This window comes from Notolepis coatsorum, assembly GCF_963971535.1.
Source record: "Notolepis coatsorum genome assembly, chromosome: 13".
Lineage (NCBI taxonomy): Eukaryota > Metazoa > Chordata > Actinopteri > Aulopiformes > Paralepididae > Notolepis > Notolepis coatsorum.
The window spans coordinates 2,934,414-2,950,015 of record NC_140177.1 but is presented as its reverse complement, the minus strand read 5'-3'; the positions used below and the strand labels follow the sequence as shown (position 1 = coordinate 2,950,015).

General features: G+C 43.2%; 1 protein-coding gene across 1 annotated transcript in view; it reads left to right on the top strand.

The window, feature by feature from the left end:
- Positions 1-339: 339 nt before the first annotated feature.
- grinaa (glutamate receptor, ionotropic, N-methyl D-aspartate-associated protein 1a (glutamate binding)) overlaps positions 340-15,602 on the top strand; it is a gene marked incomplete at both ends in the record, with an annotated part of 47,758 nt that continues 32,495 nt past the window's right edge. The window contains one exon of the mRNA XM_084327053.1: positions 340-640. Within this exon, the coding sequence (XP_084183179.1) occupies positions 340-640 (301 nt within the window). The remainder of the gene's footprint in view (positions 641-15,602) is intronic.

Here is a 15,602-nt window from a genome sequence, read left to right as displayed (position 1 = left end):
AGCCAAAAGAAATTCTCATTCATTACAACATTTGCATCTCCCAGCCCTAGCCGTACACTAGGTATAATAATAATAATGAATAATTACTTGCATTTATATAGCGCTTTTCTAGACACTCAAAGCGCTTTACAATGTAGGGTGGAAATGGCCTCCTTCACCACCACTGGTAGCACCCAACCTTGGGCTACGCAGGCTCAATGGCTACCATACACTGGCACCCCCGGCACACATCACACCACACAATGGCTGAACAGGTATGGTAATATTGTGCCGCCCGTCTACTTAATTCCTCTTTCTCTGTGTTCCACAGATTGCCTGTAGGAGCGCAGTCGCCACACCATGTCCCAGGACAAGACCGGCTTCCCCGTCATGGGGGAGAGCAACCCCCTCCACAACAACGTCTACGGACCCCCGCAGCCTGGCTTCGGCGCGCCCCCTCCCAACTACACTCAGGCCCCGCCGACGGGACCCTACCCGGCGGCGACTGGATACGGAGTACAGCCCAGCTTCCCCAAGGCGGGCCCCGGGTTCGCCGCCCCAGGTCCTTACCCCCAGACGACGCCCGACCCTCAGATGCCCGACCCTCAGGCGCCCTACCAGCAGGGGGCGCCACAGCCAGGCTTCCCACAGGACCAAATCGGTGAGTCAGTAGTAGAGCTGTCCCCCAAGTCTATTTTTGGGATTCGAACATTCGCCGGGGAGTTTTCCGAACGGACGTTTGAACCATCGTTTTTTAATCATGCACAAAATGTTCGCCTAAATACTTGTTGAATTGATTGATTTATTGAAAACTTTATTTAACAGATTGCAGAATGGGTACAATACAGTACGGCTCAATACACACAATTGTTAAGTGGATGCAGACCAGAGAAAGACTTTCGTCTTGTTTACATATATACATTTGAGGGGGAAGAAACTGTACATTGGAGGGGGTTGGGTGGGGGGGGGTTGGATATTTACAGGGGCCAGTTTCGAATTGCAGCCTCCCGTAGGTGCTCTTTGAGAGCGGTTGTTCTCGTTCAATACTGTCGAGTCTTGACTTTAGGCACATAGCGCACATTTCTGCGGTTATTAAGAGTAGTAGTACCTACTTACTGGTCACGGGAGGCTTCAATAACGTTTGGATGATAATCCATTTTGAGAATACATTTGTTGAAACAACATATTTGTTGGCCGACGGCTCCTGCTATCTTTTTTTTTTATCAACTTTTTCTCCCCATTTTTCTATTTTTCTCCCGTCCCCAATTTCGTATTGTCCAATTCTACCCTCCCCTGTCTCGAACGTTGTTAGGCCATGCCTCCCACAAGCCGGCTGCAATGTGGACGAAGCCTTGCATCACGTGTCCCCTCCGGTACTCGAGGAGGCAGCCGTAGCATCTTTTCACCTGCACAGCGCGATCTCTCAGCGGCGAGGGTCTGCGTGGGAGGGACACGCCGCCCTCGTCACTTCCTGATTCTACTGCGCAGGCGCACCAACCGACCTGTAGGAGTCGCTGTCCACAACGTCCGATCCCCACCCACCAGCTTCCCACCCCCTAACACTGCCAATTGTATTAGTATGAACGACCAGCCAAGCTGGTAGCAACGCCGAGAGCTGGGCTCGAACCCAGCATCTCCTGCGTTGGTGGCGAGCGCCTTGCCCACTGCGCCACCTAGCCGCCCCGGCTCCTGCTATCTTAATGTTAGCAAGCTAAAGGGCTGCGCTCTGCATATCTTAATTAACCTGCATAACATACCTGTGTAACGTTAAGCAACTTGTGTTCCGCTGGGAAAGCATCAGCATCACTGCATATACACTTTGTTTACAGTTTTTCTCAATTGCTTTGGTGCATTTCTCTGATCAGAATTAAAGTTCTCATAACTGTTAGTTCAACCTCAACAACATTTTGTAATTTGTGCACATCATAGTAGCAGTTTCTCATTCCTCCGAACAAATTGCAAATGCTTTTGGACATGCATCAATTGCTTTCATACAATTCTCTGCTGTTTTATAACATTATCATTTGCTTAGGTCATGTCAGTCAAAATGAACTATACTTATGACTGCTGAATAGTCATTCCCTATCAAACTAATAGTCCTCATTTCATTGCTTGAGTCATTACATACAAATATGTTGAACTAGTTGTCAAAATCTGTCAAGCAAATTTTATACATTTCTTTATAATTTTTCCCCTGAATGGAGCTGGATGCCAGGGAATCGCTGCACACATTCATATATGTTGATGAGGCGGGTTTCAATCTGGCAAAAGGTAGAAGGCGTGGAAGGAATCGCATTGGACAGAGAGCAACCACTGATGTCCCAGGCCAACCAGGAGGGAATATCACAATGTGTGCAGCCATCTCAGAAAACGGCATCCTCACCCATATGCCCCGCATTGGTCCATACAACACACAACATCTGCTGACTTTTTTTAGACACTCTTTACAAGGACATAATCCCTGAGAATGAGAGGGATCTAAATGGCGACCATCTGACCAAGTACGTTGTTGTATGGGATAATGTGCATTTTCACCACGCAATTCTGGTCACACAGTGGTTTGCAGCACATGAAAGGATGCTGGTGGAATATCTCCCTCCCTACTCCCCATTCCTGAATCCAATAGCCAGACAGACAGGAACATCTGGCTATAGTGGTTAACACTGTCGCCTCACAGCAAGAAGGTCCAGGGTTCGATTCCCGCTTGGGGACCAGGTTTCCATGATGCCAGTTACCCAGGTGGGGTATCTCCCAGGCCTTTCTGTGTGGAGTTTGCATGTTCTCCCCGTGCTCGCAAGGGTTTCCCCCCGATAAGATAAACCCAATGGAAAAACATGCACAACAACAAGATTGCTAACGCTGTGGTGTCCTTGACGAAGACGGACAGGAGCACTTGGATTGGTCCCCTGGCGCGGCTCACGTTGACGCCTGTCTGCTCCCGGCTGCCCTTGGGGGGGAAGGACGACGGGATGGGTTAATCGCAGATACGAATTGCATGCATGCATCGCATGTGTGCCAATTGATGACCTCGGAGCAGGTCCTAAATTATTATATTATTATTATTATGTGAATTAATGATTTACAGTACTGTGTATGTTGTATGTTCCAATTCAGTTCCAATATGTACTGCAATATTGTTTACAGTTGTGCACAGCTCTACCCAAAGGCCAAAGGGTGTTTCTTATGTTTGTTGTAAATTAGTTTGTATTTTTCTTTTGCACAATGCTGTGAACAAATTAAAATTGCAAAGAGCATATGCATTAAAAATGTGAAACATACGTGTCTTGTACTCATTTACCTCACTAAATACAGCAATGTGTAACTGTAGATTTCAAATGGCTGTGCAAATAGTGTATAGTGCTGTCTTGAGCATTTTCAGAAAGTGTCACCAAGATCTGACTTTTTTTGCATTGGAAAACACTTACAGAGTGAACTGTCATAACGAAAACATGGCAAAGCCATTTGACTATCTTGTTCATAAACAATGGTGTCAGGACTTTTCATTTTGATGACAGTGACACTTTCATTGACATGAATACTTGCTTTTGAGGAATGAATTATCCATTTTGAGCAAGTGACACACTTCTGCAGGTTATCACCTAGGTTTTGCAGTTTGTACTAATTGTTTTGAGAAATGCACTAACAGTTATGAGAACTTTAATTCTTTTTTTTTATAACTTTCTTTTTATTGTTTTTCACAACAAGCAAACAATCACAAACAACAAGACATAACAAAAACACAATCCCGGGCTGCATTATTAGTGTCACTTTACAAAAATATACTTTTCACATGCTGAGTTCTCAATTCTCTTACTTTCCCTATAGGTATGGCGAATATTCTTTAGGGTGGACGGTATAAACGGTATACGGTATAAACGGTATGAATTTGCTCTACGGTATGGATTTTGACTATACCGTATAACCGGTAGTGCAGCTCTAAAATAGCAATGACGTCATGTAACCACAGCGCGACTATTTCACTCGCATTTGCCCCTAAAAATAGATAGAATTAGTCATAGATAATAGATATGTGCGAACTAGAAAAAGTTATTTAGGAGGCTTCGCGCAGTGGGCGTGCCAGCCCCTCCCGCACGCATGTAAACACGGGTCTACTAGTAGTCTAGTGGGACGGGACGTCTCCCTGAGCTAACGTTAGCTTAGCTACCATTACAAAATGACCCAGTCAACTATTCACTTTTAGTTTAATACATGATGAGGCATTGTCTAACCGAACGGTATCTAGTCGGCCAGCTACCGATAGCTCCTGACATCAACAAACGCTCCATCAAGTCTAGTAGAGTAGACGTGTATGATAGCTCCGTTAGCCGTTAGCTCACGTTAACGCAAATTAGTTCACCGTTCAAAACGAAATGTCCCATTGAACTAAATAATTCACTGAGGCGTTGTATTAACGTTATATATCCGGCTAGCAGTAGCTACAGATAGCTCCTGATATCAATGTCTTATAACACTGATTCGATGCGTATTCGAGCTGAGGGCTTGCTAACGTTATAGTACCAATACAATAGGGTCCAGGTGCAGCGCCGGAGAATCCTGGCCGTAGCTCTGCTCGAGGCTACTAGAGTATAGGTCCAGGTGCAGCTCTGGATAATCCTGGCCGTAGCTGGAGGCTACTAGAGTACACACAGACAGTGGAGCTTGTTGCGTGGTGGCGATGTCTCGCAGATAATACAAGTACAAGTCTAATTATATAATATATATATTTTATAAAAAAAAAAAAAAAATTATATAAAATAAAAATTTTTTTTTATCAAAAACGATGATACCGTGATATATACCGTTACCGTCTATGCTTCAAATTATACCGTGATATAAATTTTAGACCATACCGTCCACCCCTGAACTATACATCAATACATCATCCACTGGTTGTCGTCATTAACATATAAAAGTCCCACTTTTCCCAGTACTTCAAACCTTTCTCTTCCTGTAATCTGAGAGTAAAAGTAAGTCTTTCCATTGTGTATATTTCGCCTATAATGGCCAACCATTTTTCTTTTGTTGGAGGTTCTTGTTGATACCAGAGACGCGTGATCGCTTTCTTACTTGCTGCTAAAAATATTTTCATCAAATATCTGTCTCCTACCAATTCGTCAGGTAAGTTACCCAGGTACAAATAGGAGAAGGTCTCCGGTATCTTAAAATTCAATATAACCTGCATGGTGGAGTGAACATCTTGCCAATAACGTTGAATTCCTGGACAATTCCAAAAGATATTAGAGTGGTTTGCCTCCCTCTGGCCGCACTGTCTCCAACATGGTTGCTCTATGCCTACTTGTCGGGATTTGATTTTGGGAGTTATGAAGAATCTAGTCAAGTTTTTCCAGCAGAATTCTCTCCATGTTTTTGAATTAGTCGAGCTACATTGAGTTCTGCACATGTTCTCCCATTCGTCTTCGGTTATTTCAATGTTTGATTCCTTTTCCCAATTTGTCTTAATGTAACTTGTGGAGTCAGTTCTGGCCTGAACAAAGCTATTATACAATTTTGACACAGTTTTACTCATCTTGTCCCTGTATGCCTGAATGAATATCTGAATAACACTGTCTATTGGGGTATTGGGCTCAGACACCTTTACCTCTTTTAGAAAGTACTGGCGTAGTTGTAGGTATCTGAAGAAGTCGTGTTTATCCAAACCGTATGTATCTTTCAAGGTTTGAAAGCTCACAAGTTCTCCATTCTCTACCATTGTGCTGAATGAGGTAATACCTCGGAGAGCCCATTCCTTAAATGTTTGATCATACATTCTTGGTTTAAATCCTAAATCGAAGGCAAACCACCTCAAGATCTTAATCCTTTTTTCTAACTTGAATTGTTTCACAATTTTGAACCATGTCTGTAGGGTGTGTACAATAAATGGGTTTAAGTTTCTATATAGGGTCTTGGCCTGCTGTCTATCACCAATTACTGTCTGGAGTGGTATATCAAGTGATTTCACTTCAATGTCCTTCCACTTCGCTTCGTAGTCCCTTTCACACCAACAGACCAAAGGTCTTATTTGCGCTGCATAGTAATACTCCTTCAGATTTGGGAGGGACATGCCTCCCTTCTCTTTAGGGAGTTGGAGTGTCCGGAACCTAATTCTCGGTTTTTTCCCGCTCCATATGAATCTAGAAATCATCCTGTCCCACTCGTTAAACTGTTTAGCAGGGATTTCCACCGGCAAGGACTGGAAAAGATATAGTAGTCTAGGGACTACGTTCATTTTTACTCAGTCTATTCTGGAGGTGAAATCCAGGGGGGCTAATGACCATCTTTCTATATCTTTTTTAATTTGTGTGTTTAGGGGCTGGTAATTTGCTTCATACAATTTTGTTAAGTCCTTAGTCAGCCTTACTCCCAGATATTTTATGGACTTCATGTTCCAATTTAAATTGTAGTTTTCTTTTATTTCTCTTGGGGGGGTATAGTTATATGTAAGTATCTGTGTTTTTCCTATATTTAGTTTGTATCCCGAATGTTGACCATAGGTTTCAATAAGGTCCATTAGTCTAGGGAGGCTCAGACTGGGGTTTTTTAAGTAAATTAAGACATCATCCGCGTATAATGCTATCTTATGCTCTGTTTCTTTTATATTAATACCCGTTATATTGGGGTCTTCCCTAATTGCTTGGGCTAGCGGTTCAATGAAAATCGCGAACAGGGCGGGGCTACATGGACAACCTTGGCGTGTACCGCGTTCTAGGGCGATCGGATTTGTTAACCGACCGTTTACTTTTATTCTCGCTGTGGGTCTTGTATATAGTGTTTTAAAACACCTAATTGCATCTTCCTTGAATCCTAACCTTTCTAGTACCAAGAATAAATAGTCCCAGCTCACACAATCAAACGCTTTTTCCGCGTCGAGACTTAATAAGGCCGAATAAACGTTGGTTTGTTTAATCTGATTCATAATATGTAGTGTTCGTCTTAAGTTATCCTGGGTTTGGCGACCAGATATAAATCCAGTTTGGTCCGTGCTTATTAGGTCTGGCAAAAACTGTTCTAATCTTTTTGTGATAATGGAGGCGTACAGCTTATAATCCAAATTAAGGATCGATATTGGTCTAAACAAACTACATAATTCCTTATCTTTACCCTCCTTGGGAAGTACTGTTATAGTCGCCTCCCTCCAGGAGGGAGGGGGGATGCCCTCTAAGAGTGTAGTTAAATGAGGCCACCAGCAATGGCATGATCTCCTGGCGAAAAGCTTTGTACCATTCTGCTGGAAGACCGTCACTACCTGGCGACTTGTTAGTTTTAAGATTAGATATTGTCCTGTCTAACTCCTCTATAGTGATTTCTGCAGTCATAATTTTGTTCTGCATTTTGCCAATTGAGGGCAGGTCAAGAGATCTCAGGAATGCAATAGTGGCTTCACTATCTATTTGTGCTGGTTGTGTATATAGGTTTTTGTAGTATGATTCAAAGGCCTTCTCTATATCTCCCAAATTACTGGACACTACTCCAGTTAAGGGATCTTTAATCTTATTAATTGTATTTTGTGTCTGTTGCTTTCGCAACCTTCTGGCCAATAATCTAGTAGCCTTTGGGCCTGATTCATAATATGTTTGACGTAAAAATCTAGATTTTTTCTCAATGTCATCTTTATAGACTTCGTCAATCAATTTTCTTGTTTCCCTAATTTTCTGTAGCAGCTGACTAGTTGGAGTATTTTTATGCTGTTGCTCTATAGATGTCAATTTTTGGGTTAGATCCTGATATTTGCGTTCTTTCGTCTTCTTCAGTGTTGCTGTGATGGCAATCATTTTCCCCCTTAGCACAGCTTTTGCGGCATCCCAAACAATCACTGGATTAACCTCACCATTGTCATTAATCTCTATATATGTTTTTAATTCGGTCCTAATACTTTCAACAATTGTTTTGTTGTTCAATATTCCTGTGTTAAGCCTAAGAGAACTTTAATTCTGATCAGAGAAATGCACCAAAGCAATTGAGAAAAACTAAACGTCCATTCGGAAACATTGTATTATGAAATTAGACGGGTGAGCCTGTGAGTCACTCAACTCTTTTTTGCATGATTGATTCATTTCCTGATAATGTATGACGGTGACCCCTCCTCATCCCGACTAGACTGTGTTGTTGTGACCTGTGTTCGCGGCTTCGCGCGTGTTTTTCGAATGATTGTAACCACAACATAGACAGTACTGTGATATTCTGATATATATATATCACATTCTGATATATATTTTTTGTGTAAAAGAAAAACTAAAGCGGAGGTTCGATTGCCAACGTAATGAACGAAGGTCCAAACGTTCGGGCTCAGCCCTAGTCAGTAAATGGACAGATGTCGGATAGGGACAGCGATGCAGTCGTGCACACGCGGTTACACGCCGTGTTAGTAGATCACCACTGAGGCAGAAGTACGCGCAATCGCGCACGGATGTGTACTCGCGTGTACGCGCAGTCGCGCACACAAAAATGCGCTGTACCCATTTGTTGTGAGCTGCACTCGACTCGTCGCATGTACCTGGCTACCTGCATAAGCATAACAATAGCGCACGGAATGCAACCCATTTCATGGTATTCACATTCACAGGTTTGGTGTGAATGGTGCTCTGCCTGAGTCAGACCATCGTTCACACACCAAACCTGAGGGGGAGGGGGCAGGGAGCTCTGTGTCTATCCTATCCAACCACTACACTACAGTAAAATACTTATGCACAAAAGTCATTCCATGCAGCACTGTAGAATGTGAAATGGGATTCAGCGCCATGAATCAAATGATCACCAATAATTTTCAAGTAAACACAAATTGTCTGATTATTTTAAGTTTGCTTTTGTGTTTGTGTGTAAAACAATTTCTTTAATTGAATTAACTTAAACTAAAAGTAAATACAAACTAAATGAACAATGTAACTTACATTGTTAATTTAGTTTGTATTTACTTTTCTAGTAATTTGAGTTGATTCAATTAAAGAAATTGTCATTGTTTGTTTTTCAACCATATCTGTTGACAATATAATTTCTTTATATATTGAAGGCTACATCCTGCTACCTTTTTCAGCTTCTCTATTTCAAGACAATATATAAAAAAAAAAAAAAAAAAATCTGTTCTGTGCGCATGCGCGTGCACGCCCGTACCCGCGCGTGCACGTGGCATGTGGGCAGTTCCCATATTACGACTGCACCACTGGTCCGGATGATACCGGTATGGGATTGACCAATCTCAAGCCCCGCCCTCTTCTTGATAATGGTTGGGGCCAGTTAGAAAATAGACTCAACCTTTTTCATTTAGTTTCATGTATGAAATCTTGATCATGTCGTCATTGTCAATTTGAAATGTGTCACAACTAGGGCTGGGTATCGATCAAATTGCTTTTATACTATCGAGTATCAAAAAATATTGTATAGAATTTTGTATTGAATGACACTCGAGTGTCATTCGATACCAGATTTCGATACCTAAGTAGTTAATCTCATTGGTGTCAGTGAGCCAATAGGCATTATGGATTTTCCACTGCATAGTGTCCTCACGCTGTACAGTACAGCATGCTTTTCCATTGTCTTTTGTCCACGCCTCAGCCGTTTGGGTACAACTTAAAGCAGGCTGGCATGGCACCACCCAAGTATCTGATACCGGCCCCCTTTGCAGCTACATTATGCAATCAGAGATGTAGTGGAGGAGGGTAACCCCACCTAAACTCAGTTCCCCACCTGTTTTATTTGTGAAATAATGTATGTAACCTTTTTTTATCAATTTTTTTTATTATTACTTACATGAAAACAAGACAACACAATAACCACAATAACAATACACAGAACTTCACAGGGAGATAACAGAAACAATAATAATACAGAAATAACAAATTATATAAAAAAAAAAAAAAAGAATTTAAACTTAAAGGGGTACTATCTCATAAATGGCCTTTCCCAGTATTCAGCACCGTTTCCCGGCCGTGTGGCCCTATATTAATAAAACTTATGTCTCTAATTCTCATAAAGGCGTATTCTTCCAATTCACCTCACAACATTCACCCTCACCGAACTGAGTCATCTCAAAATGTGCATATCAGTGATGTCAGAGATTTCCCAGCAAAAAAGGAGGAGGTAGGGACCGCACTCGGAATATCGTTGTTTTTATTTTCAAGTTGTTATAGCGCACAAAACGTTTTCAGCCATCCGGCCTTCATCTGTGATTTCCCAGCTGCATAACAATGTGGCAGTTGCCACCGGGCCACACAGTGGTTGGAGCCCAGCCTCAGAACGGCCTAAGGTCCTGAGGTAGAAAAACGCTGCTTTTGAGTACCCGAATAGAAATACAAAACAATGAACCTTCTTGAAAAACAAAAACCTACAGAGGTGTTCCATAGACTCACAGGAACCGTGTAAAAGTGCCCAAATAGTGAAGAAATAGCAAAATAAAATCCCCCCAGTTAAAGTCAAGAGGACAACACAAAAGACAAGACAGACAAGACAATAAAATCCCCCCAGTTAAAGTCAAGAGGACAACACAAAAGACAAGACAGACAAGACATTTCCTCCTCCCCCTCCCACGAGACCGCCGGACTCCCCCGGACAAGCACCCCAACCCCGCTCAGCCGCACACGGCGGTTCTGACCTTTTCAGCTGCTGCGACCCACAGTTCAATCCCAGCCTGCCCCACCCCAATCACCCGCGCCGTGGATATCTCAAGATAAATCACATCCAACAGTGTTAGGGACCAGTTAATCACTGTGAGCTTCTCAGGCTCCTTCCATCTCAATGCTATTAGCTTCTTCGCTGCTGTGACGCCTGCTAGGATAACCCTTTTTTGTTGTACGGACGTGGGTAGTGTTGTTATATCGTTCAGGAGTAGCGGAACAGCTGTGAATGGGATTGTTAAGCCATTTGTCTGTTATTGATCTCCAGAAGCGGGCTACTGGTGGGCAATCCCAATATATGCATATAAGTGCCAGTGGCCCTTTGAGAGCACAAAGTGCACCGAGAGTCGGTTACCAGTCCCATAGCAAATAGCTTCCTAGGTGTAAGATAGGTCCTATGAATATAATTCAAATTAATCTGCTGGTCACCAACACCGGGAGACACTAGGATTCGCCTGTTCGAATCCAGCTCCCGGCGTTGCTATCAGCTTGGCTGGCCTCTCACACTGATACAATTGGCTGTATCAGGGGGTGGGAAAGCTGAAGGGTGGGTCCTGGGCGTTGTGGACAGCGACCCCTACAGTTCGGTCGGGGCGCCTGCTCAGCGAAGGTTGGAACTGAGGAGAGATAGTGTGGCCTCCCACACGCTACACTCTCCCCGGTGAGAACCTGCGCGGCCAGGTTGGCCTGCCCCAGGCTGCACATGCGTCGGAGGAAAGCATGTGACAGTCTCCGGTCTCCCGGACCAACAGTAGGGGAAAGTACGCGACAACCAGGAAGGGTGGGAAAAAGGAGGGGAAGAAAGATAAAAAAAATTAAAAATGAATCTGCTGGTGATTGGGGTTGCGGGAGGACAATGCCACATTTGTCCAAACCTCCCTCATCCCAGTCAAACTCGCGGTCCAACTCCGGGATATCCCCACGCCAAATTGTATCCAATGATTCTGTAATGGGAATTATTAAAGGACAAACGATGAGCCGTTTACATTAATCATTCTGAGTCATTCATAATAATAAAAAGGTTTATTCAATAAAGAAAGGTTATGACAGCGTGGCCACGCTGCCAGGCCAGTCACCCGCCAGAGACAGACATGTTAACCCACTAGCGTCTGACAGGGGACTGACCCAGAGCCTTGGTCAGACATACAATTGAATACATGAAATGACGTAGAAGAAAACAAAATGGCTGGTTAGAGAAATTAATAATACGACTATGTTATGGCTAAGCCTGGAAGGAAAACAGCTCCATCTTACAGTTCCCATGACCTTGGGTTATGGCTCTATGGCAACTTCGTTATGACTGAGAGAATATCAGAGTAATCTTAAAGAGACATACACACATTAACCAGTAAATCTGGTCGGACTGAAACTCAAGCTGTATGACATGATAAAATAACAGAGACTCATAATGACATGATAATATATTCCACGACAGTTCCCTCCTCTTGATAATTATTAATCACAATCATTATCATTTCATAAAGACAACAAAAAATATTATCATTCAAACACAGATTATAATAACCAAGCAAAAACTATTTTTATTATCTAAAAAACAGTCACTAGAGGGAGAACGAAATCCACACATCAATGAATGATGACGGATGACAGGTAAACAGGTTATCTCCAGCAAAACCCCTGTCTCGATGGTCGGGATTTCACAACACAGTGTCCCGGCTCTGGGCGCTCAAGGCCATACTTCACCCACCACCAAGCTGAAAAATTGAAATCACAAAAGAAAAAACAGGGCAGTACCTTGCAAGATAGACTGCGCTCACGAAATATAACACTGGGTGCATTACTAGAAGACAAAAAACATTCTCACAAAACTCATAGCGAAAACAGAATACACGTGACTGCATTCTCACAGAGGCCGGGAGATAGCCAAAACAAAACTACAATTTGCAAACAAACATCTCCATTCTTTAACAAAGTTCAGTACATCGTTACTTAATATTTCCGAGACAATGTAATGTGATGTGGGTCAGACTTGCCTCTTAATCAGTTGTTGAATCTTAGGCAGGTCCCCCCTCTCCTCGCACCAAACACCCCCGGGCCGATCCAGTCTGATGGTTCCCTCGTCGTTGCAGATGGTCTCTCGCACTGCCCCTGGTTCGTTTTCACAACTGAAAACAGGCTAACTGTCTTATCCTCCGACGTTAAAAGCTTGTTGATGAATCGCAGTTAGGATTGAACTGTCTCTTAGTTCTTTATCTTCTACCAATGATTCGGCCAGTGATGGCCCAGCTGTGGTCAGCTGTTGGGCAGTGTCTGATGTAGCTCATAGCTGCGTCGTCGTGTCCAGCTGCAGGCCAGAGCAGGCTGGCATATACCTCTCCGGGCACAGCTTCCTCTCACTGGGCAGTAGTAGGGCCGGCGGGCATTGGTTTGGCACAGAGATGGAGGACCCCCCCCTGAGAAACTACAAAGGAGAGGGGTACATACATAGGTGTATGTGGGAGAGAAGAGACAAAGGAAAGATGTGAGTGGCTGGCTGTATATCTCACTATTCCAATCTCTTTTTTTTTTTTTTTTTTTTTCTCTCAGCCACGCTTAAAAAACATTTGCCCGTTATCACACATTATAGACAGTTACACACTAAAACGGTAGAAAGGGTCCACTCCAGGCTTGAAGTTAGGACATTCTATAGTACCTCAACTTCAGCTCCAACGAGCAGGGCAGATTCCCTAAGTCATGACAACAAAAAACAACGTCTCTAAGAGTCTCGTCGGCAAACGGGTCATAATGATTTCTGCAGGTCACATGAAATTAGATGATCGCCGTTGCTAGCAGCTACTAAACATGCAAGTACTGAACAGGTCAAAACAGACTGAATGGCAAATGACGGTAGGTCTGAAAAACATAGGTAAATTCTCCCGACTCACAGTCCCGCGTTCCCGCCTCTTGTGAGAAAAAAACCTTATAGTACAGACAAACAAAAATGGAATTAACCCTCAGAGCACTGCCTCCCCTGTCCATGACCCCATGAGAAAGTACCCTTATACCCTAGTTCTAAAGATAATCAACCCCTGTGGAACATACTGACTCTTTTTCCCTTTACGGCAGGATCACCTATTCACAGCGTTCCAAAGGGCCCTTTAAAACCCCAAAACAAATCCTCTCTCAGGATCACCCTTAAACACAGCTATCTCCCTCTACTAACAACAGCCCTCATTTACAATCCCACAGCGCAGTCCAATTCCTGCCCCTATGTGAAAAAGCCAAATACAGAGCCTGCAGAGCGAAACTAGCGCTATATATAATTTTGAAGCCCAAAAAACCCCCACCCCTCTTCTTCGGGATGCAGACTTGAACTCAACATATTTTATTATACTCATGGTAGGCCCCCGCACCCCGTCTATAAGGCACAAGCCTAATCCCTGCCTAATACATTCGGGACGTACCAAGATTGAGAAACTATAGAAAAAACCATCGCCAGTCTACCAAGCACAGTAATACACCAATACAATGAAAAAATAACCACTGCAGAGCACATAGTAATATACATTTAAAAAATAGCTCTGACCGGCACCATGTTCTTGTTTAGACCTCTAATTATAAATTTAAAAACAAAAATGTTTTAAACAGAAATCAGAATGTCAACAGCTCACCGAGTGTTCCTTATCACGCGTCCCCAAGGTTCATGCCGGAGGTGACAGCCAAGCGGACGGCGCAGCTGGTTCTCTCCCCTCGGTGTCTCGCACGGAGGAGCCTCGAGACAGCGCTCCCCCGGAATTCCAGGATTCACCCTTTCTGCAGAGTCCGTTTGGCGGCCGACCTCGACACCCATCGGTTAAAAAAACATCTCTCGTCGCCATCTGTAATGGGAATTATTAAAGGACAAACGATGAGCCGTTTACATTAATCATTCTGAGTCATTATTCATAATAATAAAAAGGTTTATTCAATAAAGAAAGGTTATGACAGCGTGGCCACGCTGCCAGGCCAGTCACCCGCCAGAGACAGACATGTTAACCCACTAGCGTCTGACGGGACTGACCCAGAGCCTTGGTCAGACATACAATTGAATACATGAAATGACGTAGAAGAAAACAAAATGGCTGGTTAGAGAAATTAATAATACGACTATGTTATGGCTAAGCCTGGAAGGAAAACAGCTCCATCTTACAGTTCCCATGACCTTGGGTTATGGCTCTATGGCAACTTCGTTATGACTGAGAGAATATCAGAGTAATCTTAAAGAGACATACACACATTAACTAGTAAATCTGGTCGGACTGAAACTCAAGCTGTATTAAGATTAAGATTTGTTTATTAAGGACAATGCAAATTAATGAACATCATTTACATGTGTATGCATAACATCACAGCATGATAAGGACGTAAATATGCCGGGAATAGCACAGGGCTAATTTCCACCCGTAGTCCTAACATAAAACAAACACAAAACGGACCATACATAAAACGTTCATTCATAAAAACTAACATCACTGACATGACCACACTAACATGACATTCAGTCAGTACAACATCACTAACATCCCTAATGAGTGCATATTTGGCTGTCTAACAGCCATTTCCTGAGTTGGCCCTTAAAGGTGGACAGGGTGGGACATTCCCTTAAGGGGACCGGAAGGCTGTTCCATGTTCCACTTCCCTTTATCGATAGACAATTTTTGCTGAAGGCGGTCTTTCTAAAATGGACCTCACAATCCCCTCTGGTGTTTGATCTAGTGGCTAATCCAGTGTTCCTTTTCTCGTGGATAAACTCCTTGAGAGGGGGAGGGGCTAATCTGTGCAGGCATTTATATACAAAGCAGGAACTTTTATAACGTCTGAGGTTTTCAAAATTTTATGACATGATAAAATAACAGAGACTCATAATGACATGATAATATATTCCACGACAATACTTTTTTATACATGGATTGAATTAAGAGCGTATAAAAGTCTGAGACAAACCCTCTGGAGGTTGTCCTGTCCACTATGAGCCTGAGGAAGGGGTGTGGGTGCAAAGCTTGAGCCCACGGCACGCCATGCGCCCTCAGCGCTGACCTT